Source organism: Bubalus bubalis, chromosome 13, assembly GCF_019923935.1.
Source record: "Bubalus bubalis isolate 160015118507 breed Murrah chromosome 13, NDDB_SH_1, whole genome shotgun sequence".
NCBI classification, from domain to species: domain Eukaryota; kingdom Metazoa; phylum Chordata; class Mammalia; order Artiodactyla; family Bovidae; genus Bubalus; species Bubalus bubalis.
The window spans coordinates 9,248,460-9,273,715 of NC_059169.1; the positions used below are offsets into that span (position 1 = coordinate 9,248,460).

The window sequence follows — 25,256 nt, forward strand, 5'->3', positions numbered from 1 at the left end:
GCTATGACAAACCTAGACAACACATTAAAAAGCAGAGACATTACTTTGCCAACAAAGGTCCATCTAGTCAAACCTATGGTTTTTACAGTAGTCATGTATGGAGGTGAGAGTTGGACCATAAAAAAGTTGAGTGCTGAAGAACTGACGCTTTTGAACTACGGTGTTGGAGAAGACTCTTAAGAGTCCCTTGGATGGCAAGGAGATCAAACCAGTCAATCAAAGGAAATCAGTCCTAAATATTCATTGGAAGGACTGATGCTGAAGCTGAAGCTCCAATACTTTGGCCACCTGATGCGAAGAACTGACTCATTGGAAAAGACCCTGATGCTGGGAAAAACTGAAGGCAGGAGGAGAAGGGGACAACAGAGGACAAGATGGTTGGAAGACATCACTGACTCAAGGGACATGAGTTTGAGCAAACTCCAGGAGACAGTGAAGGACAGGGAAGCCTGGCGTGCTGCATTCCATGGGGTCACAAACAGCTGGACATGACCGAGGGACTGAGAATCAACATCCCCAACTAACTACATAGTAGTTTCTCCATAAATAGCTGGTAACTGAACCAATAAATGGCAAAGTGATTACACACATACGACACAATGATCTGTATCTCTAAATTTTGTATCTGTAAAATATAAGTCTTTAAATATGAAAAGTGAGTGAAGTCACTCAGTCGTGTCTGACTCTTTGTGACCCCATGGACTATAGCCTGCCAGGCTCCTCCATCCATGGGATTTTCCAGGCAAGAATACTGGAGTGGGTTGCCATTGCCTTCTCCTTTTTAAATATGAAAAAGTGGTCCATTTTCAGTTTCAGCTCTTAATGTTGGTGACTAATGTATACCAACTAACTTATTAGAAATACTAATTACACACATTTTTGTCAAAAAAAATGTATACTCATACTGACTTCCAATAAAACCGTATTTCGCATTTCAGAATCAATCAAACTTCATGGAGAAATTAGTCCCTAAAGGACCTACAGTTCTTCACTAGAAACAAGAAATCTACTCTGCATTAAATTAATGAGCTACATACACAGCAGTGGCGCCAGTTACTTTACAATGGTTCACTGGCTAACCTCTGGTGCTACTGACATCTCACACAATTTAAAACTGCTCACACGCTCTCCTCCTCTTGAACAAATTGAGCTCCATTGTTTAAAATCTGAAGAACAGAAATCTGGATAATACCAAATACACAGACTTATTACCATGCTTTTTAGAAGTTCTCAGGATGTAAAAGAAAGTCCCCAAATAGCTTATCCAAAAACCAAACACATCGTGCTACATAAAATACTCTTCTAAGGCAGAACAGGTGTGAACATTAAAGACAGTAATTTAATTTAAAAGTAGATAAATGGCTTACTGAACATGCGCATGGAAACAGCCACTGAGCCTATTTGCTCATGTGGTGACATGGGTCAATAGCTTGGTTTTCATTAAATTGCTGTATTTTACGGCATTAGGGGGCTTCCCTGGTGGCTCAGTGGTAAAGAATTCACCTGCAATGCAGGAGATGAGGGTTTAATCCCTAGGATGGGAAGGTTCCCTGGAGAAGGAAATGGCAACCCACTCCACTACTCTTGCTTGGGAAATCCTATGGACAGAGGAGCCTGGCGGGCTACAGTCCATGGGTCACAAGGTTCAGATGTGACTTAGCGACTAAACCACCACCACCACCACCATGGCCTTTGGAGCATGCATTTATACAAAGATCCGCCGGAAGATGCCATAAAACAACAGATTTTATATATTTAAGTACAGTGGAAAGGAACTCTTCCCTCTGACACACAGAGAAATTATGTTTATAATGAAGGAATTCCTTTTTATGAAAATAATATGAATCCCTTCATTGACTATTAGTTTCTAGATACATTTTTGCTTTTCCTTTAAAATTTTCTCATCCCTTCATAAAAATCCTCAAGATGCCAATATAATCTTCCATGTAATCAACTTAACATGGTTACACTTCAAAAGGAAACAATATGACCCCCCAAATTAGATCTAAATATCAGATTGTCACAATTGCATCAATCCATTAATTCCACTGAGGAACCACTATATTCAAATATTTATGTTAAATCCTATGGCTGAGAAAATTATTGCCCTCAGCTCCTCAACTCCCACCTACCCACCCACCTCGCAGAGCAGAAAGAGCAGAGCGACCTCTTTAGACATTCTTGTGGAGATATTTAATAAATGCTTGTGAAAGTTAATTTCACTGAGGCTCAGAGAAGTTAAGTGACTTTCACAAGGACGCACAGTGAACAACATTATTGGAGAAAGAACAAGAAGCTTGCTTTGTTTTTTTAATTCCAATTCCAAGGCATTTTCTAGACCAGTCTGCCTCTGCATTTCCATCCTGTCCAAACATTCTCACTGAGCTCTCCTAAAGGACAGATTATTAAATTCAGTGAAGGCTTTATTGGGATTCCCAGGTGGTGCAGTGGTAAAGAATCCTCTTACCAATGCAGGAGACTCAGGAGACTCGGGTTCAATCCTTGGGTCAGAAAGATCCGCTGGAAAAGGAAATAGCAACCCATTCCAGTATTCTTGCCTGGGAAATCCCATGGACAGAGGAGCCTGGCGGGCAAAGAGTCAGACATGACTGAGCACGCATGTATATGAACGCACAGAAAGGCTTTATGAATAACAAATCAGTGTACTATCCCTCAAAAGCCTTAAAATTCTTCATCTAGCATTTAAGCACGGAGAAGGCAATGGCACCCCACTCCAGTACTCTTGCCTAGAAACTCCCATGGACAGAGGAGCTTGGTAAGCTGCAGTCCATGGGGTCGCTAAGAGCTGGACACAACTGAGCTACTTCACTTTCACTTTTCACTTTCATGCATTGGAGAAGGAAATGGCAACTCACTCCAGTGTTCTTGCCTGGAGAACCCCAGGGACGGGGGAGCCTGGTGGGCTGCCGTCTATGGGGTCGCACAGAGTCGGACACGACTGAAGCGACTTAGCAGCAGCAGCAGCATTTAAGCAGGGCTGTCTGAGATAGAAGCATTCAGAAATGTTATATGCCAGGCAGATTGATGAGTGATAGATGTAGCATGTCCCCAGAACCCGCATATCAGGATGCAAAGGTTGACATGCCCACCTTCAGGGCACAAAGGAAACGCTCATGATGACCTAATCAAAATTGTTCAGTTTTCTCTGCACACTTTTCTTCTTTCCTGGTGCATTGCCGTCAATTCACATCTCTTTGTTCTAAAAAATGCCATACATACGTTTTTAAGTGCATGCATTTGAACTTCTGGATTTTATATTATAAACACTTTAATTTTATAAGAGCAAAAATAATGTCTAAGTTGATTTATTCATACTATCCAAAATGGGTAATACACAAAATAATACTAGTTCACATCCATGAAAATAAGAAATATGTATTCAACTCTCCTACCTATGTTTTCTTTTGATTTTATGGAAAAGGAAAACCAAAGGTTGTGAAAGAGTTTCCGCTATTGCTGACTCCAATGAATCCTTATTTAGTGCTAAATGCAATCACTCTAAGAATTTCAGTTACAGCTGAGAGAAAAGCTCTTTGTTGGTATGAGTAATTTAGTCTCAGTGATTTCTGTTACCTGGACTTCTTTTGATGCTAAATGAATGAGGTGTTCTTTCTCCTGCCCAATATTTGAGCTATTATGTGCACTATCTCTGACATACGACAGAAAGGAGAGGCACAATCTGCTTCTCCACAAAAAAGGAAAAAAATCAAGATATATTTTCAATGGAAAAATGAGGCTCCTGAATAATGAGGTTCTCATTTCAAGACTCCAAACTCATGAAAATATTTCCCCTAAATATTACAACATAAAGAAGGCTGAGTGCCCAAGAATTGATATTTTTGAACTCTGGTGCTGGAGAAGACTTGAGAGTCCCTTGGACAGCAAGGATATCCAACCAGTCCATCCTAAAGGAAGTCAACCCTGACTATCCATTGGAAGGACTGATGCTGAAGCTGAAGCTCCAATACTTTGGCCACTTGTTGGGAATAACTGACTCATTAGAAAAGACCTCGATGCTGTGAAAGACTGAAGGCAGGAGGAGAAGGGGATGACAGAGAATGAGATGGTTGGATGGCATCACCGACTCGATGGACATGAGTTTGAGCAAGCTCTGGAAGTTGGTAATGGACAGGGAGGCCTGGAGTGCTGTAGTCCATGGGGTTGCAGAGTTGGACAAGATTCAGCAACTGAACAATTTCCCCTAAATATGTTGTCTCAGGACAACTTTAATATGCTTGAAGAGAAGCTACCTATTGATTTGGGGGACGTATTTCTCCTTGGGTTACTCGGTATGATAGATACAGAATTTTATATATATATATATATGCTGATATATATATGCTGCTGCTGCTGCTGCTAAGTCATGTCAGTCGTGTCCGATTCTGTGCGACCCCATAGATGGCAGCCCACCAGGCTCCCCTGTCCCTGGGATTCTCCAGGCAAGAACACTGGAGTGGCTTGCCATTTCCTTCTCCAATGCGTGAGAGTGAAAAGTGAAAGTGAAGTCGCTCAGTTGTGTCCAACTCTAGTGACCCCATGGACTGTAGCCTACCAGGCTCCTCCATCCATGAGATTTTCCAGGCAAGAGTGCTGGAGTGGGGTGCCATTTCCTTCTCCAATATATATACATATATATATGTGTATATATATGTATATATATAACTTTTTGACTGTGCAGTGTTGCATGTGGGATGTTAGCTCCTCAGTCAGGGGTTGAACCGGTACCCCCTGCATTGGAAGCACAGAGTCTTAACCACTGGACCACCAGGGAAGTCCCTGAAGAAGAATAATTTTGACCACCTCTTTCAAGTTATAGAAGAAGTGAATGAATTCATTGTTGTTCAGTCTTTCAGTCATGTCTGACTCTGCGACCCCATGGACTGTAGCAAGCCAGGCTTCCCTGTCCTTCACTATCTCCCAAAGTTTGCTCAAATTCATGTCCATTGAGCCAGTGGTGCCATCCAACCATCTCACCCTCTGTCACCCCCTTCTCCTCCTATCCTCAATCTTCCCCAGCATTAGGGTATTTTTAAATGGGTCAGCTCTTCACATCAAGTGGCCAAAGTATTGGAGCTTCAGCATCAGTCCTTCCAATGAACACCCAGGACTGATCTCCTTTAGGATGGACTGGTTGGATCTCCTTGCAGTCCAAGGGACTCTCAAGAGTCTTCTCCAGCACCACAATTCAAAAGCATCAATTTTTCAGCACTCAGCCTTCTTTGTGGTCCAACTCTCACATCTGCACATGACAAATGGAAAAAACCATAGCTTTGACTATACGGACTTTTGTCAGCAAAGTGAATGAATTCATACGTATGAAAATATTTTCCATCAAAGCATGCTCAAAAGTAAGTAGATATTTTTCTATTATTCTTTTGTATTACTAACACAACACTAATTTTAGGGCTCAAATCTATTCAAACTGAAGTCGCTCAGTCATGTCTGACTCTTTGCAATCCCATGGACTGTAGCCTACCAGGCTACGCAGTCCATGGAATTTTCTAGGCAAGAGTACTGGAGTGGGTTGCCATTTCCTCCTCCAGGGGATCTTCCCAACCCAGGGATCGAACCCGGATCTCCTGCACTGCAGGCAGACGCTTTACCATCTGAGCCACCGGGGAAGCCCAAGGAAGTAATCAAAAGAAGTCTATCCAGTACACAGCTAACAAATCAATTATTTGCTTTCTTTCTCGAAAAAATATTTTCTTAGTTTCTTAAAAATGTCCTTTCTTTCTTAAAGATGAGTTATTTTCACATCAATACTGCTTTTAGAACTTATATAAATAATGGTGTTGATCAAGAAAGAAAAAAAAAGTTTATAACTTGTCTTCTGTATTTTGGAGAAGAAAGGGTTTAATTAAATGGCCAAGTCATTTTGTTTAGAGAAATAACTAGTTTTGTCTAACTGTTGTGCACAGCAGAAAATGACAGCTTTGAAAGAGCAGTAATGACCAATTAGGAAATACATTGACCGTGCTTTTTGATTTCTTGATTTGGGCTCCTTATTCTCATTGGCTAAATCACAAATTTACGTTCATGCATTGCTGTAAGAGAAGCTTCTAAGCAATACCTAACTCACTGGCCTTTTTTCAGAAAAAAATTTAGCCCGCCTTTTCCTAGGAAATATCCAGATAAAATAATAAATCAGGAAACTGGAGTGGGTCACTATTGACTTGGAACAATTTGATGTTCGAACAAGCGATCACGTACAATTAGGATGATAGGCACTTTGGCACAGAAGCCTGTCCCACCACATAAATTAAGACTGAGGTGACTCAAGGTCAGACCAGTGAGCACTCTTATCAAGGTCTTATTTTTCTTTTCCCTTTACAAAGCCATCATTCTAGCCAGCCTTAAATAAGATGATTTAGAGTAGACAGAAGAATGAGCTCTATTACCAAATAGAGTTTCTTATTTGCCAGGAAATGTGATCCTTGAAAAGACAAAGCACTCTTTTCCAAAGAAAATGAGATTTGCAACCTTCTTGCAGCTCTCAATCTTTATCAATTTAAGAGTTAATGGGAAATAGCTTGAGAGTTTACCCACGTGGGGCTCTGAGAATGCCCTGGCCCGTCCCCCGTGGTCCTCTCTGCCCAGGAGTACTATACTCCTCCTCCTTCTCAGATGTGACTCACGACCTTGAATCCCAGATCAGGCTTGGAATCGAAATTTCCCAAAGGACAAAAGCTTCATATCTCCCGGTTCCACCCTGTTTGAAGTTTCCCTTTGCCAAGATTCTCAACACAGGAAGACACTTTTATTCACACTTCTGTTGCCTGGAGATGCCCTCTCAAGTGTCTCGGAACCCAACTCACTCTAGTGTGTACTTGCTCGTGCAAGAGCCAGAGTGCTAGAGAGCTGTGTGCGTGTATGAGTGTTGAGTATGTGTGAGCAATTTTAAATCGAATGCTCTTTAAAGTCTCTATATCAAAAAACACAAAAATAACAAAAACTTCAAACAACCAGAGTGTTCACTAATAGGCAGATAGTCTAATGACGTAATACATTCATACTATAGCACATCATATACTTATGAAAATTCTGAATCATATATGTAAAAACTAGACTGTGTGCCATGATCTATTCTTAAAGAAAAAAAGCAAGAAAAATGAATGGAAACAACCTATCTATATGTGTTCATAACACATATTTATATAATCATGGGAAAAGAGGGATGTATACACCCTAAATTTAATATTAATAAGAGGCTTTAATTAACAATAAGACTGAAGGGGAGACACAGCACATACATATTTAACTTACTTGAATTTCATTCTATGTGCTGAGGCACTTAAGGTATATATGTCAATAAAAGGAGGTGGTGAGTGAGTGCAACTCACTCAGTCATGTCCGAGTCTTTGCGACTCCATGGACTTTACAATCCATAGCCTTTCCCTTCTCCAGAGGATCTTCCCAACCCAGTGATCAAGCCCAGTCTCCCACATTGCAGGTGGATTCTTTACCAGCTGAGCCACAGGGGAAGCCCAAGAATACTGGAGTGGGTAGTCTATCCCTTCTCCAGCGAATTTTCCTGACCCAGGAATTGAACTGGGTCTCCTGCATTGCAGGTGGATTCTTTATCAACTGAGCTATAATGGAAGCCCAAAGGAGGTGCAATAATATATAAATATACACATACAACATGAAATATCTGTTATAAAAAGGAATGAAATAATGCCATTTGCAGCAACGTGAATGGACCTAGAGATTATCCTATTGAGTGAAGTAAGTCAGACAGAGAAAGACAAATATTACATCTCACTTACATGCACAAACTAAGAATAACACAAACAAATTTATTTACAAGACAGAAATAGATCCACAGACATAGAAAACAAATAAACATTTGTTTTTTTGTAAACATTTATTTGTAAACATAGGTTTACAAATAAAAAAATAACAAAAAAAGTTATGGTTACCAAAGGGGAAAGATAAAACAGGAGTATAGGATTAACAGATACAGACTACTATATATCAAATAAAGAGCAAGGTCCTACTGTACAAAACAGGGAGGTATATTCAATAACTTAGAATAACCTATCATGGAAAAGAACAGGAAAAAAAACATGCACTCACACATGCGCGCGCACACACACACACACACATTTACATCTGAACGCCACTGTGCTGCATGCCTGAAATGAACACAATGTCATAAATTAACTATACTTCAATTTTAAAGACAGGCTTCTGGAACTCCACATGCATTCTAGGCAGGAAGAAAGGTAGAAACCTCAACCAAATTCCTCCTACAAGTTAGCTCCCTTTCAGTCCCCCACCACACCTCCAACTGTTTCTTCTGTCTCCTAATCCAGTTGTCTTCTCCTGAAGTTCGCGCCTGTGCTCAGTCATGTCTGACTCTGTGACCCCTGTAGTCCGCCAGGCTCCTCTGTCCATGGGATTTCCCAGGCAGCAATACTGGAGAGGGTTGCCATTTCCTCCTCCAGGGGATCTTCCCAACCCAGGGACTGAACCCACATCTCCTGTGTCTCCTGTTACAGGTAGATTCTTTACTGTTGAGCCATCCAGGAAGCCCAGTCCAGTTAGACATAAAAGTTGATTTATCTCATTTTATTTATTTCCTTTTTTCTCCCTGCTGAGGTATGATTAGAAAATTCAGATGAACTAAGCAGGAAATCAAATTTCTGTAATAGTAGAATTTATTGTTATAGGCAAAACCAGACAAGAAGATATTATTGCCTTGAGGATAGAGAAAATTTATGATTTGGTTTATAGTTTTAGGACTGCGGGCTATAAGAAGAATCCTCAGTGATTTTGTATCTAACCTTGGATTCAAAGCTTCAGCATGGAACAGGGGGCCTTAAGGAATGTTCGGATTCTCCTTAAAATGTATGCAGAATAAAAATATGTTAGTGACAAAAGCAGTACTATTTTTCACTTAAAAAGTAGGAAAGGGAGTTATTTTTCATTCCTGTCTATGAACAAAGTTTTAGTATTAGAATTAGAGAACTTCTTTACCAAATATGGGGCTTCTCTAGTGGCTCCATCAATAAAGAATCTGCCTGCAATGCAGGAGACCCAGGTTCAATCCCTGGGTTGGGAAGATCCTATGGAGGAGAGAATGGCAACCCCACTTCAGTACTCTTGCCTGGAGAATCGCATGGCCAGATGAGCCTGGTGGGCTACAGCCCCTGAGGTCAAAAAGAGTCAGACACTACTGAGCAACTTTCATTCATTCATTCTTACCAAATATGAATCATAGTTCAAATGTGACTTCAGCAGCCTAACTGACTGAACAGTGAAAAAGACAACCAAATTAGGAGCCAACCAAGTAACTTCCCATTGTCTTCATGAGATGTTTTGAAGAGGCAATCACCCAAAGTATTCCCCAATAAGCTGTTGGTTTGTAGTAGGTTTACAAATGTGATAACAACCCAAGGTGCCTTTTCTATCAGAAGTATTAGCATTGCAAAGATTTGAAAATGGAATGGACTCCCCTCTGCAGACAGCAGTCTTTCGGAAAGAGGGGTTACAGGGGTGTGTCTTTGTGGTACATGTAGATGCACACACATACCTAAACACACATAGGTAAATGCAATTGTGCATATACTCATATATTAATACCCACATACATGCCATAAACACATATACATGCAAACATATGTCTTAAGACATATTTATGTATTCAGATGTATATAACGTATGTGTATAAATTTAAGGTAGCAAATACATATTTGCATACACATATATATGCTTTAACTGGCAACCAGAATATATATGCATAAAGAGAACTTCCCCAGGCCTTGGTATTTATATTATTTATAAGTACATATACATGATAATGGAGAAGGCAATGGCAACCCACTCCAGTACCCTTGCTTGGAAAATCCCATGGACAGAGGAGCCTGGAGGGCTGCAGTGCATGGGGTCGCTGAGGGTCGGACACGACTGAGCGACTTCACTTTCACTTTTCACTTTTATGCATTGGAGAAGGAAATGGCAACCCACTCCAGTGTTCTTGCCTGGAGAATCCCAGGGACGGGGGAGCCTGGTGGCCTGCCGTCTATGGGGTTGCACACAGTCGGACACGACTGAAGTGACTTAGCAGCAGTAGCATACATGATAAAGGAAGATTTGAAAAAAGTGAATATATATATATAACATTAATACCTAAAGACATCAACTCTTAGAATAGACACCAAGACTTCAAAGACTGTGGATGACCAAGAAACAAGATAATAGAAATAATAGCTGAACTCCTTGCCCCAAATGAGCAGAATTTGGAAATGAAATAAACATGATGAACAGTGAGAGAAAGAAAAGTTTGGAGAGCAGGGAGAGGACTGAAGTACAGGACTGAAAATCGAAGAGTTTCAAGAACTAGAATGATTACTATTCAGTCTTAAGTTGGTTTACATTCCTGTGATTAAACAACCCCACCCTTGATGTCTCTAGGACCTGTACTAATGTTTCACTAAATCAGCTGACCTTTGAACTACACAGGTTTGAACTGCACAGTGCCACTTACAATGTGGATGTGTTACAATAAACATGTACCCCAGTACTCCATGATCCAGGGTAGGTTGAATCTTTGGATATAGAACTGCAGCTAAGGGGGGTAAGGTGGAAAACAGAAGACCACTAAGAAAGAAAAACCGAAGAGTGATTCCACAAAATAGGCTTGGAGACAGTTATTCAATTATCTAAGAAAAATACAACCATAATTCCAAAGACACATGTACCCCAGTGTTCACCACAGCGTTCTTTACAGTAGCCAGGACATGAACATAACTTAAACGTCGATCAGCAGAGGAGTGGATAAAGATGTGGTGCATATATACAATGGAATATTATTCAGCCATTAAAAGGAACAAAATTGGGTCATTTGTAGAGATGTGGATAAATCTAGAGTCTGTCATACACAGTGAAGTAGGTCAAAAAGAGAAAAAGAAAGACCGTATATTAATGCATATATGTGGAATCTAGAAAAATGGCCCTGATGAACCTATCTTCAGGGCAGAGACAGAGACACAGGCATAGGGAATGGACCTGTGAACATGGGGTGGGGGCATGTGAGATGAGGGAGATGAATTGAGAAAGTAGCACGGACATGTATATACTACCACATGTTAGACAGATAGCTAGTGGGAAGCAGCTGTATAACAGAGAGCTCAACTTGGTGCTCTGTGACGGCTTGGAGGGGTGAGATGGAGGATGGAAGGGAGGTCCACGAGGGAGGGGACATATGCACACCATAGCTACTTCACAGTGCTGTACAGTAGAAACATTGTAAAACAACTATACTCCAGTTTTGAAAAAAAAAATTTAAGTAAAATGCAACTGTGAGGAGCAAGTGGGTCCAACAGTTCTAGGACAGACTATAAGGATTCAGAAAATCCAGCTCTCAGGAATAATCATACACAGTTCTCATACTACTTAATAGTGTAGATGTCAGAAATAGCTGCCAGAAAAAAATTACTAATACTTCCATATTAGGGGTATTTCCATGTATTTTAAGTATTTTCATACCATGTGTGTTTAAATCAATGCTTATAAGGATGTTTCATAGTCTGAATAAATTAAATCTATTAATTTTTGGGGGGCTCCAAAAATCACTGCAAATGGTGATTGCAGCCATGAAATTAAAAGATGCTTGCTCCTTGGAAAGAAAGTTATGACCAACCTAGATAGCATATTAAAAAACAGGAACATTACTTTGCCAACAAAGGTCCACCTAGTCAAGGCTGTGGTTTTTCTGGTAGTCATGTATGGATGTGAGAGTTGGTCTATAAAGAAAGCTGAGCACCAAAGAATTGATGCTTTTGAACTGTGGTGTTGGAGAAGACTCTTGAGAGTCCCTTGGACTGCAAGGAGATCCAACCAGTCCATCCTAAAGGAGATCAGTCCTGGGTGTTCATTGAAAGGACTGATGTTGAAGCTGAAACTCCAATACTTTGGCCACCTGATGCGAAGAGCTGACTCATTTGAAAAGACCCTGATGCTGGGAAAGATTGAGGGCAGGAGGAGAAGAGGATGACAGAGGATGAGATCACTGGATGGCATCACCAACTCAATGGTCATGAGTTTGAGTAAACTGCAGGAGTTGGTGATGGACAGGGAGGCCTGGAGTGCTGCAGTCCATGGGGTCACAAAGAGTTGGACATGACTGAGCGATTGAACTGAATAAATTAATCTTTAAATTATATAGATATTAAATGTATTTATACATAAAGATTAAAAATTATTCTAAATAACATCCTGAAGAATGTTAAGTTCTTTATATCCATAAAGATGTTCCAGAAAAAGAAACTAATTTTCAGAGAAATCAAATGACTGTCTCAGGGATGAATGACAGAAACAAGTTAACTCCAGTTAACAATTCAGACAAGATTCCGATCTAACCCCAGAAGTGCCATAAAGTCCAGACTCATTCTATAAGCAATCATTCTTCATTTCACAGCAATTCCAGATAAAAATAAGAGTTTTTAATTTAGCAGGGCCTTCTCACCATTGATGAGTTTTCTGATTCTTTCTCCTGACTTTCTTCCATCAGTTCTATCACTGACACCATCTTACTCATCCCTGAGTACTGAAGCATATGATTCTATCTTCCAGCAGTCTTTAAAATGCCTCATAATTCTATCCTTATTCACTTCCCCGGGAACTAGTATTTAAACACGATCTAACCTGAGTTCCTCCCCATCAAGTGTCAATCCCAACCTGCTGGGCCCCCAGGCACCATATTACTTCCCATGAATCAAAGCACTGACCATCAATCATGTTCAAACTCCCATGTTCAAACTGCTTCATGATTCCTGTATACTCCTTAACTGAGCACAGGCTTCACATTCAGCGTGCTTCCCTTGTGGCTCAGCTGATAAAGAATCTGCCTGCAATTCTTCTGCAGGAGACCTGGGTTCGATCCCTGGGTTGGGAAGATCTGCTGGAGAAGGGAAGGGCTACCCACTCCAGCATTCTGGCCTGGAGAATTCCATGGACTGTGTAGTCCATGGGGTCGCAAAAGAGTCGGACACGACTGAGTGACTTTCACTTTTCACTTTCACCTTCAGGTTCAGAGCTCTCAACATATCTTCCACTAGGCTTCCCACAGCCCTAATTTCCAGTGAAGCCAGCCCCAGAACCCTTCACTCTTCTCCAAACACACCCACATGTTTTTCTGCCTCTAAACCATTTCTTCAATTTTTCTTCACTCAGAATTCCAACTGTCCACCCTTTGGAATAAAAACCACCTTATACTAAAAGATTTATGTCAAATGCTACAATTTTTCCAGAATTTACACCACAATATTTAATTCCTACCTTAATGGAACCCTCATAGAAATACATAGAAATTATATTCTTCCTTGCCTTATAGGCATTTGGTATTTCTCTGAACCTCCCTACTCAGTGGGAACCTGTCATGTATTCCTCATCTTTTGTAGCACCTTTATTTTTTTAGGAGTTAACTGACCTTTATTTTATTATTTTTTAACTTTTCCTTTTATATGGGAATACAGTTGATGAACAATGTCGCATTAGTTCCAGGTATACAGCAAAGTGATTCAGTTATACATATGCATGTGTTTACAACATCTTACGGGTTTTCCCTGGTGGCTCAGTGGTAAAGAATCCGCCCGCCAATGCAGGAGACATAGGTTTAATCCCTGGGTCAGAAAGATCCTCTGGAGAATGAAATGGCAACCCACTCCAGTATTTTTGCCTGGGAAATCCCAGGGACAGAGGAGCCTGGTGAAGTACAGTCCATGGGGTTGCAAAGAGTCAGACATGACTAAGCGACTACACAACATCTTTAATAGCACAACATCTTTAACAGTAAACAGAGTCTAGCAAATATACAGCACTTTGTGTGTGCAAGTGTGAGTGCTTAGTCACTCAGTCGTGTCCAACTCTTTGCAGCCCTTTGGATTGTAACCCTCTAGGCTTCTCTGTCCATGTGATTCATGGGTTTGATCCCTGGATCTTCTTGACCCAGGGATCAAACCCAAGTCTCCTTCATCTCCCGCACTGCAGGCATATTCTTTACCCACTGAGCCATCAGGGAAGGCCATATAGCACTTTATGTATGTGTGTGTGTGTGTGTGTGTGTGTGTATTAGTTGCTCAGTCGTGTCTGACTCTTTGCGACCCCATGAACTATAGCCTGCCAAGTTCCTCTGTCCATGGAATTCTCCAGGCAAGTACACTGGAGTGGGTTGCCATTCCCTTCTCCAATAGCACTTTATAGAACTGGCTACAGTGGATTCAATTAGCTTTTCCAAGTTCCTAAAACTGAAACTCTTTTAAGCGACATATTTCAAAAAGTGATTGGAAAAGTGTTTAAGAAACCAATACTTTAAATGTAATCACAGGTACCCAGGGGGTTATTCAGGATACCCTGAATTCCAAACAGAAAGTTTGTTTTTATAGAATCAAACATTTGACTGTTCTTAAAGAAATATTTCACCAAAATGAGTTTACTCCTCATTAGACCTTTCACACCCACACGAATAATCGCTGGGTCAGATCTTTATGCTATAGAATTTGGAGGAAGATCCATGTGCCAGGAGCCAGTGGAGACTGGGAGAGAGAGACCACTTGTGATCGTGTGTAAACGTCATCACTCTCACCAGCTCATCTAAAGTAAGTATGTCTCCTGTGAGTCACGGTGTAAGAATCCCAGTGGACTTAACTTGAAAAGAGCACAGTGTATCTCCTACAGAGGCTCTCTGGTTGAGCCAAAATTGCTGTCCTTGCTTGACCTTTTGAACTTTGGATCAATAACAGGTCCCCCCCACCCCCAAGACATTAATGAAACTAAATTGCTTTCACAGTTATCAACTGACTAACAAACACAAAGCCAGGCTCTTTATCTGTCCATCTCTTTCTATCCATTCATCCTAGCTCACCTTTTGCGCATTCCAAAATAATGTTATATAGACATATACAAGCATATTCATGTATATTGAGTGCTGACTTTACACAAAACACTATTCTAAGTCTCCTGCATCTGTTAAACCTCACAACAATCCCATAAGATAGCTACTTTATTATTCCCATTTTACAGAAGAAGAAATCAAGGCTCAGGGATGTTAAGTAACTGCCCAAGTTCAGACAGATGTTAAGTGTGGGATTCAAATCCTGGAAAACTTCTCCCAAAGCCCACAGTCTTAACCACTCTATGATACCCTGCCAGAGCAGAACTGTGTTTTCTTCACAGAGGTGGGGGAAGTCTCTGGAAGTTACTCTGTTTCTGAAAATCATCTATAGGGGCTCATCACAGAGACCAAGGCCCAGAAGCACATAAAACATAAAAGACAACCTGCTGTTTCTATCTTGAGTGAGTGCTCAGTCATGTTCGACTCTTTGCAACCCCATGGACTGTAGCCCAGGAGGCTTCTCTGTCCATGAGATTTCCCAGGCAAGAATACCGGAGTGGGTTGCCATTTCCTTCTCCAGGGGATCTTCCTGACCCAGGGATCGAACCCATGTCTCCTGTGTCTCCTGTATTGCAGGCAGATTCTTTTTACTGCTGAGCCACTGGGGAAGCCCATGTTTCTATCTTACTGGCGATAATACAGCAATTATTTCTTGCAGACAGAATGGAGTAGCTAAACTTGAAGCACAGAATAAGCAGGCAAGCTGGCAAGATAACCAGATAGACTGTGTGTAAGGCTGTCCTCACTGACCTGGCAAATATAGCCAGCGCATTTGCAGGGGCAGATTCTACACCAGGCCCAGCGAGCCGGCATCAATGGGCAACAGTCAGAAAGATGAGGACTGGAAACAAACGCAGTTCTTTCATTCAGTCTTAAATATAGAGAAGCAGGAATGTACACACAAGCAAACAAAACCATGCATGACTCAGGGATGCATTTTGCACCAGGATGGAAGGAATGTAGTGACAAAGATGTCAGGATGAAACAAAAAATCATTTTCCATGGGAGATAAACCAGAGTACATATACATACCACAGCTACCCTTTAACTATCAGAAAGGAAACCGATCAGCTTCTTTAAAAGGGGAGTTCAAGCTACTGGTAACCAGAACTAGCTTACTGGCTGAAAAACTGCATTCTGCTTCTTATGTTTCCAGTGAAAGAACAATGCAAAAATGCCCTGAAAAATGTGTCCAGTACTCACGATATTGAGGAGGCCTTGCCAGAGGCAATCAAAGCCAGAGAAGCCAGGTAACAGTTGAATTTGGAGAGAAATATTAGACAATACTTAGCTTTCATTCCAAAGGGCTGCCCTTAATAGCACTGTAGCATGTGGGACTGACAAGCTAAAATAAGTTGTGGCATTCAATACTTTTAAAGGGTTGAACCGCAGCCTCCAAGGCTACACAAACACACAGGAGCACCTGTGGCCCTCCAAATTACTTATATGACTTTTTTTTTCATTGTCAAACAGCCCACATATTACATACCCTCCCTGCGCTTCTAGGCCCAAATGCCACAGGAGAAAAAAAAACATTTTTCTATAAACTCATGCTTGATCTCTCTGTTAGTGTTGGACTCTTATTCTCAGTACACTGTGGGTAAAATAAGTGGATTTTTTTTTTCCTACGAGTCTGCCAAACACTGGTGGGAACGCACTGTGTGTATTCCCACAAAAGTGCACTGAGGATGCACTTTTACTGACCGAGGGCCTGGATCATTCACAATGACCTGATTGAGGTTCTTGGCTCCAAGTAAACGGTGCTGTTATGCGAAACTGGGTATAGACGTGAGGGGTGTTCTCTTCGAAGAAATAGCTTGACCCCTTCCAGTATGAGAACCCAAGTCACTCCTTTAAAATGTGCAAAGGAAATGAATTTATTTTCACTCCACCCTTACAAAACACCAAGCTGCATTGAAGCCAAAAAATGGGAGCAGCGAAAACAATACAAAAGCCATCGCTTCCAAGAATATAGGGGCCTGCTCGTTTTGGTGTATGGTTTTCTGATACAGGCCACTACGTGTCAACTGCATGCTACCTATGAGAGGGCAAATCCACATTCAAAAACACAGTGGGCTTCCCTGGAATTTAGGAAAATCACATTCTCCTGTACTTCCTTGGTAAAGAAAGAAAACACGGGTCAGAAACTAACGCCACACTGTCGATCAGCTACCCTTCAATTAAGAAATAAAACAAATAGGGGCTTCCACTCTGCAAATATTATGAGTAACATGCGTGATCAGGGTGGAGAGCCCAGCGAAATAACTCCATTTACGGGGAAGTGGGGAGGTTTGGTCTGTAATGAGGAAGCAACAGTAGAAGCTGAGATTTGTAATCGAGCGAGGGAACCTTAGCAAATATTATTTCCACTGAAGTCTGGGCCCTAGGGCAGAGGTCGGGGTTAAGAGACGTGATTCCAGAACCGACTGGCGGAAGGCAGGGCCCCGCCCTGCCGCTCCCCGTGGTGGCTTCTAGGATGCTGATGGGATGGTCCCCAGCCTCCGCTTCCCCCAAGGGGCCGAAGCCCCCCGGGGAGCGCGTGCGGAGGGCCCAGCGCCGCGCCCCCTTACCTGCACAGGTGCTGCCGTCGTAGGTCTCGCACACCCACTCGTGGCACTCGCACAGGGGCCCGAAGTACACGCCGGGCTCGCTCACGTGACAGATGCACACCCCGCAATCGCAACTGCCGCGGCCGTGGCACAGAGCGCCCCCTGGGGGCTGCCCGGGCGCGCGGCACCGGCGCTCCGACTCGGCCCGGGACAGCCTGCACGCGGCGGCGCCCGGGCCGCTCCTGCAGGGGCGACAGACCACAGCGGGGGCCACCATCACGTCCAGGCACTGCTCCTTCTGCTCCGAGCACCCGCCCCCAACCCGCCCCGCCGCCGCGGCCTCCCAGGGTCCACCCAGATCCCGAACTGGAGACCAAACGCCAACCCCCTGGGGATCGTTAGCCTGGGCACCTCCTCCTCCCCGGTTTCTCCGAGGACCAAGCTGATGCTATCCACTGGTCATCACTGGAGAAATGACCACAGATGTCTAAGTGGTGACCTGCCCCACCGAAGAAGAGGACCGTCTTCCAGGTGAACTGGAGGATCCAGGCCTGCCCCTTGGAGGTCCGCCACTGAACTTTACAAAGCGCATTTAGATTAAATGCAAATTAATCCAAAGTCTGACTCTTGGCTGACTTTTCAGTTCTCTTTCAAAAGTCCTGTTGCTAGCTGATGGTCAGGAGCAGTTGTTTTATGAAAAAGGAGAGATGATTATATAGAAAGAACCATACAGGTTATGATAGCAGAAGACATAAGGCTTTTTCAAGTTGCAAGAAGCGATACTTATAAACTATACTTTCAAAGCATACAAGTTTAGTTATCGCGATGTGCCTCCAATCCTCTTTGAAAATGTCATGCAAAATGCTAATGCGAGCCCCACGCAATAGCTCTGCCTTCTACGTGGTGAGAGCACAAAGGTACACCTGGCATGGCAGAAAATTCCTCCTGATACGTATTGGAGTAGGAGGAAATGATAAATGTATTCAATGATTGTATTTTTCCCAAGGAAGGGCAAATGAACAGGGGTAAGGTAATACACAGTGTAGATGGAAGAAGAATCATCGGAACAGGTTGAAAAACAGTTGATCTGGCGTCCAACTTCCTAACTGCCCTTGGCTTGGGGCAGCCATCCCGGAGCTTTGAGTCCCGCCACGCAAGGCAGGGCAGGTCTGTCTTCAAGAAAAACAAACTAGACTTACCTCAGAGACGGCGAAAAGCTCTGCGGAACAGCTGACAGCCCCCCCGGCAGGAGAAGGGAGGACACCAGCAGCAAGACGCTCCCCAAGCCTGCGGGACGCATGCTGAGTTTCCAGGCTGCAGAAGCAAGGAGCGTGGCTGAGAGGTGGGGCTCCCGGGGGCGGGGAGACCGAGGGGAGAGACGTGCCCCCAGCAGACGGCGGGGCAGAGGGACCCGCAAACACCCAGGCATGCAGGACCCGGGCTCTACCCGGAGCTGCGAGGGCGTGGACGAGCTGCCTGCGAGGGTTTGGGCGGCAGCACTCTGGGCGGGGTGCTGGTACCAAACCCCTCAAGTGGAGAGTCTAGGCAGGGAAGTAATTAGAAACAGTTGTACAAGCAGATGGTTTATTTTGACATAAAAAAAAAAAGAAAGGAAAGAAAAATGTCCTGTTCACAGATTTGAGAGAATCGTTCCTTTCTTCAAGTACAGGCCCCAGAAATATTTGACAAGAGACTATTTGGGCTGGCTGACATTAAAGGGACAGATAAGATAATCCCCAGAGATGAGGAGAGGAAGGGGGGAGTTAGGTGATGTCAGGAGGAAATTCCTTTTCACCCCTTGCTCTTCAAGAACGTGCGCTCTTGGACTGCCTGTGGTGTGAGTTGTGAGGGGCAAGCAAAATGAGTTAAGGACCGCTTTTTTGCACTTTTGATCCTGCGTTTTAAATTATGGATCTCTCGTTTCCTTAAGCCTTTAAAAAGTGTGTCATGCTTCTAGTTGTTCGGGCCAGTAGTTTATCACACCACATTTTTTTTCTTGACTTGGACAGTTCAGACTGTAGCTGTTCCAAGTTCACCCCGTTCTCCCCCACAGATTGAGTATGAGAAGATACAATGTGTGATTCCAGTGTCAACAGCACTGAAAAATCATGAGTGTCACTTGCGAAGCACCTACTCGGTGCCAGTCACTTAGGAAATTCTCTCTGCAATTGTAGCAATAGCCACACATTCATTTCCTCATTTAGCAAACACAGGTTGAGCATCCATTAGGTGTCAGGCTCTGTGCCAGTAAAGAAGACACAGCAGACAATTAAGGAGACCTGATCCCTGCTCTAGGAATCCACTGGGCTAGCAGACATAAAGCAAACTCAGGAGCATGAAAGGAGGAAAGGCTGCCAGTTACTCCCATCTTAGCTCCAAGCGTCTGATCTAGTTAAGACGCTCCAATATAAAAAAGTATCAAATTGACGTGTTGTCCATGTGGAACTCACACAATATTATATGTCAAATATATTTCAATAAAAATTTTCTCAATGGAAAAAAAAAAATGATGGCATTTGAGCTAAAGGCCAAAGGATGAAGGGAAGTTGGCTGGAAATGGGGAAGATGTGGCAGAGAGTAGGGTAGTATTCCCATTATAAAGATCAAGAAACTGAGACCAAAGCATGCCTTCCTGCTCAAAAGTGATGGACTTACTCAAATTCATACAGGAAGTTGGACTTCAGCTGAAAGCTATGAGCCCCCAAAGCCTGCAGGTTCCCCTACATGGCGCGGTCACCTGGGAAAGGTGTGGACCCTTCTATGGAAGGGAAGAAACATTCTCCCATTGTTCTAAGAAGACCTTTAGAGGCAGTAGAGTCTCATGGAACAGAACCATCCAAACTGCACCCTGGCCTTAAAATCAGAGAAAACATTTCCGGATGGAATCTCTTCCTGTCATTCACGTGAACAGATGTAAGACTCCCCCAGGGATCAGTCCTAAAACCTTGCCTTCCAATGCAGGGCGGGTTCGGATTTGATCCTTGGGTGGGGAGCTAAGATAGCGGCCAAAAAACCTAAACGTGAGAACAGAAGCAATGTTGTTACAAATTCAATACGGACTTTAAAGATGGTCCACATCAAAAAAATCTTGAGAAGGAACTTAGGATTGGTAGGAGGAAGCATAGGGGGAAGGGATAGTTAGGGAGTGTGGGGTGGACAGGTGCATGCGGCTGTATTTAAAGTGGATCACCAACAAGGACCTACTGTAGAGCATGGGGAGCTCTTCTCAGTGTTATGCGGCAGCCTGGATGGGAGGGGAGTTTAGAGAATGGATATATGTGTGTGTGTGACTGAGTGTCTCTGCTGTTCACCTGAAACCATCACAGCATTGTTCATCAATCGGTTATACTGCAATACAACATAAAAAGTTAAAAAAAAAAAAAAAAGACCACTTCTAACATTTACCTGCTGGGGCAAAAAGGCAAATGGAGGTCCCTGAACAGAGGGCCACCCGCTTCTCTCTCTCTTCTCCAAAGGCTGACCCTTTGCCAACCCCTACTGAACCACGCATGTACACACTGGTGGTGGGAGGGGCCAGGGGAAGGACAGACTGGGGAGATGTGTGTACACAACAGGGAGCTGTCTGGGCGGGAAATTCCAGAGTCCTGGGTAGCCACAGTGTGGTTTAGAAGGAGCCTTACTCTTGCCTGGAAAATCCCATGGACAGAGGAGCCTGGTAGGCTGCAGTCCATGGGGTCTCGAAGAGTCGGGCACGACTGAGCAACTTCACTTTCACTTTTCACTCTCATGCATTGGAGAAGGAAATGGCAACCCATTCCAGTGTTCTTGCCTGGAGAATTCCAGGGACAGGGGAGCCTGGTGGGCTGCCATCTATGGGGTCCCACAGAGTCGGACACGACTGAAGCGACTTAGCAACAGCAGCAGCAGCCAAATCTCATGTTACTAGATGCCCTGGATCATGTGATCATCCTGTGCAGGCAGGGCATATCTGGAGGAGAGACAGAGGGAATCCCTAAACCAGTCATTTCCTGAGCAGGCATCCTCAGCACCTGGGGACTTGTTACAAATGCAAGTTCTCAGCTCCATGGCCCCAGACCTATGGAATCACTGGCTACACTTTAACAGTATTGCTGAGAGTTCTATTTGCACATCATAGGGGGAAGCTTTGCGAACCACAGCACGCAGGACTGGGGTCATGGATGCCTGGATGGAAGAATGATACCCACCCTCACTCCTAGTTCAAATCCTGGCACCCTGCTCCTTCCTGGCCACGTGTAACTCTGTGAGGACATTGTAGGAACAGACTCTCCTGCCAACATCCAAAAACTTTGGTGACTCAGAGAATATGGGAATCGTAGAAGAGAAGCATCAATTCCAAAGCCTGACTAGGAATTTGCAATGAAAACATGGAACTTTTAACAAATGACTCATGTATTGCTTTTTGCATATTTTCTGAGGGAAAAAGAGACTTGTGGAATAGGGGATTGCTGTTTGAACATTTCTTTCAGGAATTAAAACATTTCTTTTATTCTGTGGTATTTTCATACAGGGCACCATGCAATGACGAATATTACCATAAGGACCGTGTGCAGCTGTGAAGCAAAGATGGTATGTTCTAGGTTCCTGAAAGCATTGAAATGTTCAGATCATTATATCACTGCAACTCAGAAATAGTATTCCCAGGAAGCTGAAATAGTTATATTGCGGCTGAGTTGGTGACTCAGTAGAAAGTCTTAGATCCTCCACACAAACTCTGTCAAAATAAAAGAAAATAACATTTTCTCTTTTTAGCAAACTTTGATATACTTTTTTTTTTCTGCCAAAGTACTAAATGCCTGGAACGACCTACTTTCTTCCCTCTCCCAGTTTGCAGAAAACACAAGGACAAGCACCTCTTGAGAGCAGAGGTAGGAAGGACCCAGTTGCTGTGTGGAAGGTTCTGAGCTTCTCACTGACCCCAAAGACCCCCTGACAGCTCTGAGAGAAAGGCCTAGTCTCCCTAGTGCCTGAAACCAAACTCAACGGGACTGAAAAGCATCTCAGTCCTTAAACATAGTTCTGAGTCATCAGGTCACAAAATCATAGAATCTGGGGTTCAAGAAATATTTTAAAAGCACTGAACCTGAAGCTCCAATAATTTGGGCCCCTGATGTGAAGAGCTGACCCATTGGAAAAGCCCCTGATGCTGGGAAAGATTGAGGGGGGGAGGAGAAGGGGCGACAGAGGATGAGATGGTTGGATGGCATCACCGACTCAATGGACATGAGTTTGAGCAAGCTCCAGGAGATGGTGAAGGACAGGGAAGTCTGGCTGCTGCAGTCCATGGGGTCGCAAAGAGTCAGATAGGACTTAGCGTCTGAACAACAACAATTAATTATATCATTTTACTGAATTCAGTAGCCCCTGTTCTGAGAGCTATCTTTTATTCCTCTCTACAGTTTACCTGGATTGTCCAGTAAGTCACTGAATCAAGTTGATTCCACCATTTAGTAATCCAGCATCCCTCTTCAACATCTTTTACTTCTATTTTTTCCACCACTGCCACAGCCTCCAAACTGGCCCCACTGTATCCAGCCTCTGACTTTTGTCTCTGTCCTTATTCTGCTCCCCGGGGGAGTTCTTTCTAACCTACGGTTTTCAGCACATTCACTCCCTATTGTAGCTCTATACACTGTTGATTGCATAAAGCACAACACTCTGTCATTTCATGAAAGACACTTTATGTTGGTCTCCATGGCGGGTGCTCATCCAGATCCCCTCATCAAGGCTCCTGTACCCATCCCCTGGCTGATGGCCGATGGCTCATAGCTGCATCCCTCGCTGGACATTGCCCTGTGCCTTGGGAAAAGCCTCTCCCAGGGCTGACTGCTCAGATCCCAGATGGCCCTCCCTAATGCCCATTAGCAACATTATGGACCTCCTGATGCCCCTCCCATATAGAAATTGTAGAGATGGACAGCTCCATCACTGTAATTCGTGTTGACAAGGCAGGAAAGACTCAAAAACTGAAGATAACTAGATGTGTGAGATGTGAGGCTGAGCAAGATTTTTCAGAAGTATTTATTTGCTTGTGCATGTGGGCTCAGTCGCTTCAGACTCTTTACGACCCCGTGGACTATAGCCCACCAGGCTCCTCTGTCCGTGGGGTTTCCCAGGCAAGATTACTGGAGTGGCTTGCCTTTTCCTCTTCCAGGGGATCTTCCCAAGCCAGGGATCAAACCTAGTCTCCTGTGTCTCCCACATTGCAGGCAGATTGTTTACCTGAGCCATCAGAGAAGCCTGATTTCTCTGCTGAGCCATCAGAGAAGCCTCATTTATTTGTTAATTTACTATTCCCTTCCTCCTTCCCTCTCATCTTTCTCCCCTTTCTGCTCCCCCTCCTTCCTTGCTCTGTCTAAATCTGCCTCCCAGACCAAGAACCTTTTCTTCTGGCTTTTTTTTTGCAGCCTTGCCCAGGGTCTCACATCTTTTGTTCACCTACTGTGTATTATCTACCTCTTCCTAATTAAATGCAGGTTCCATGAATGCAGGGACTTCTGCTTGATCATTCCTTACTGTCACTCCAGTGCCTGGCACAGAATAGTAATATTTCAGCAAATATTTGCCAAGAGAATGATTAAATGAATGAATAAATGAATGCCTTTTTGACAGTTTGATTAGATTCAACAGTTTGAACTAAAGTATGGTGCACGCATGCTAAGTTGCTTCGGTCCTATCGGACTCTTTGTGACCCTATGGATCATAGCCCACTAGGCTCCTCTGTCCATGGGATTCTCCAGGTAAAAATACTGGAGCGGTTGCCATGCCCTCTTCCAGGGGATCTTCCCAACCCACGGATTGAACCCCCATCTCTTATGTCTCCTGCGTAGGCAGGCAGGTTCTTTATCACTAGCACTGCCGCCTGAGAAGCTCAAAGTATGGTATTTCAGGTTTAATGGAAGGAAAGAATTAACACACCATTATGTGCTACATTAAGGCCATTAAAATATAAAAATCAGCAAGAAAATATGTTTCACCAAAAAAAAAAAAAAAAAAAAATCCAGAAAGCTAATCTAGAGTCAGATAATCAACAGCTCTTACTCATCTGTCCACATATATGAGCCACACTAATTGTTCAATCACTTCGCATCAGGTTTGAAGTTTTTTTAAAAAAATCTCAATTTCACTCAAAATCCACTCGGGTAATATTTTCAGCAGAAAGGAGGCATCCGGGTTTCCAAAAAGTTAAAGGTACTCCAAAGCTTTCAGGAAGCTTCAGTATTCCCGGGCAGCAATAAAAAATAAGCTTCATTTCCAAGAAAAAGAACTTTTCATCTGGGCCAGAGCTGTGGAATAAAAAGGTGTCTAGTTAACATCTTTTCCAGACATTAGAGCAAAACCAGGAGCATTTTTTTTTTCCTCCCACGTAGTGAAAACACCTGGAAATATTAGGCGCTTCAGGGATAAGAAATAATCTTCCAGTCTTCTGAGTATTTTCACAGTTCTGGTTGATGCGGGAGGGAAATTTTAGGAAAAGCGAAATATATGGAGGCTGTTTTCATTGACTTCAGGGGAAAAAGATTTATCACTTTAATATTATGTTATCCCGACTCTTAATTCTTAAAGTCACGCTCGACTGTTGTTCAAATGAATAAGCAATGAGGGGATAAGACCAGGAGCCGGCCAGTGGAGAGAACACTGAACTGTTTGTTCAGAAAAGGATTTCTGATGCTGGCTTTGCCATCCACCAACTGCCAGATCTTGGTGGGTTTGTTTAACCTGATGAATTTCAGTTTCCCAAATGGCACAGGTGAAGAGAATGTTGGTTTTCCCCAATTCTGAATTTCTGT

At 43.2% G+C, this 25,256-nt stretch overlaps 1 protein-coding gene across 2 annotated transcripts in view; it reads right to left on the reverse strand.

Moving 5' to 3' along the window:
* ITGBL1 (integrin subunit beta like 1) overlaps nt 1-18,985 on the reverse strand; it is a 236,348-nt gene extending 217,363 nt beyond the window's left edge. The window contains exons 1-2 of one of the 2 annotated variants that reach the window (XM_006042244.4): nt 18,666-18,985; nt 17,488-17,708 (exon numbers count right to left, since the gene is read on the reverse strand). In XM_006042244.4, coding sequence (XP_006042306.2) covers nt 17,488-17,708; nt 18,666-18,895 — 451 coding nt within the window. In that variant the 5' untranslated portion in view covers nt 18,896-18,985. The remainder of the gene's footprint in view (nt 1-17,487; nt 17,709-18,665) is intronic. The other variant, XM_044927092.2, reaches the window with a different exon arrangement.
* Nucleotides 18,986-25,256: the final 6,271 nt, after the last annotated feature.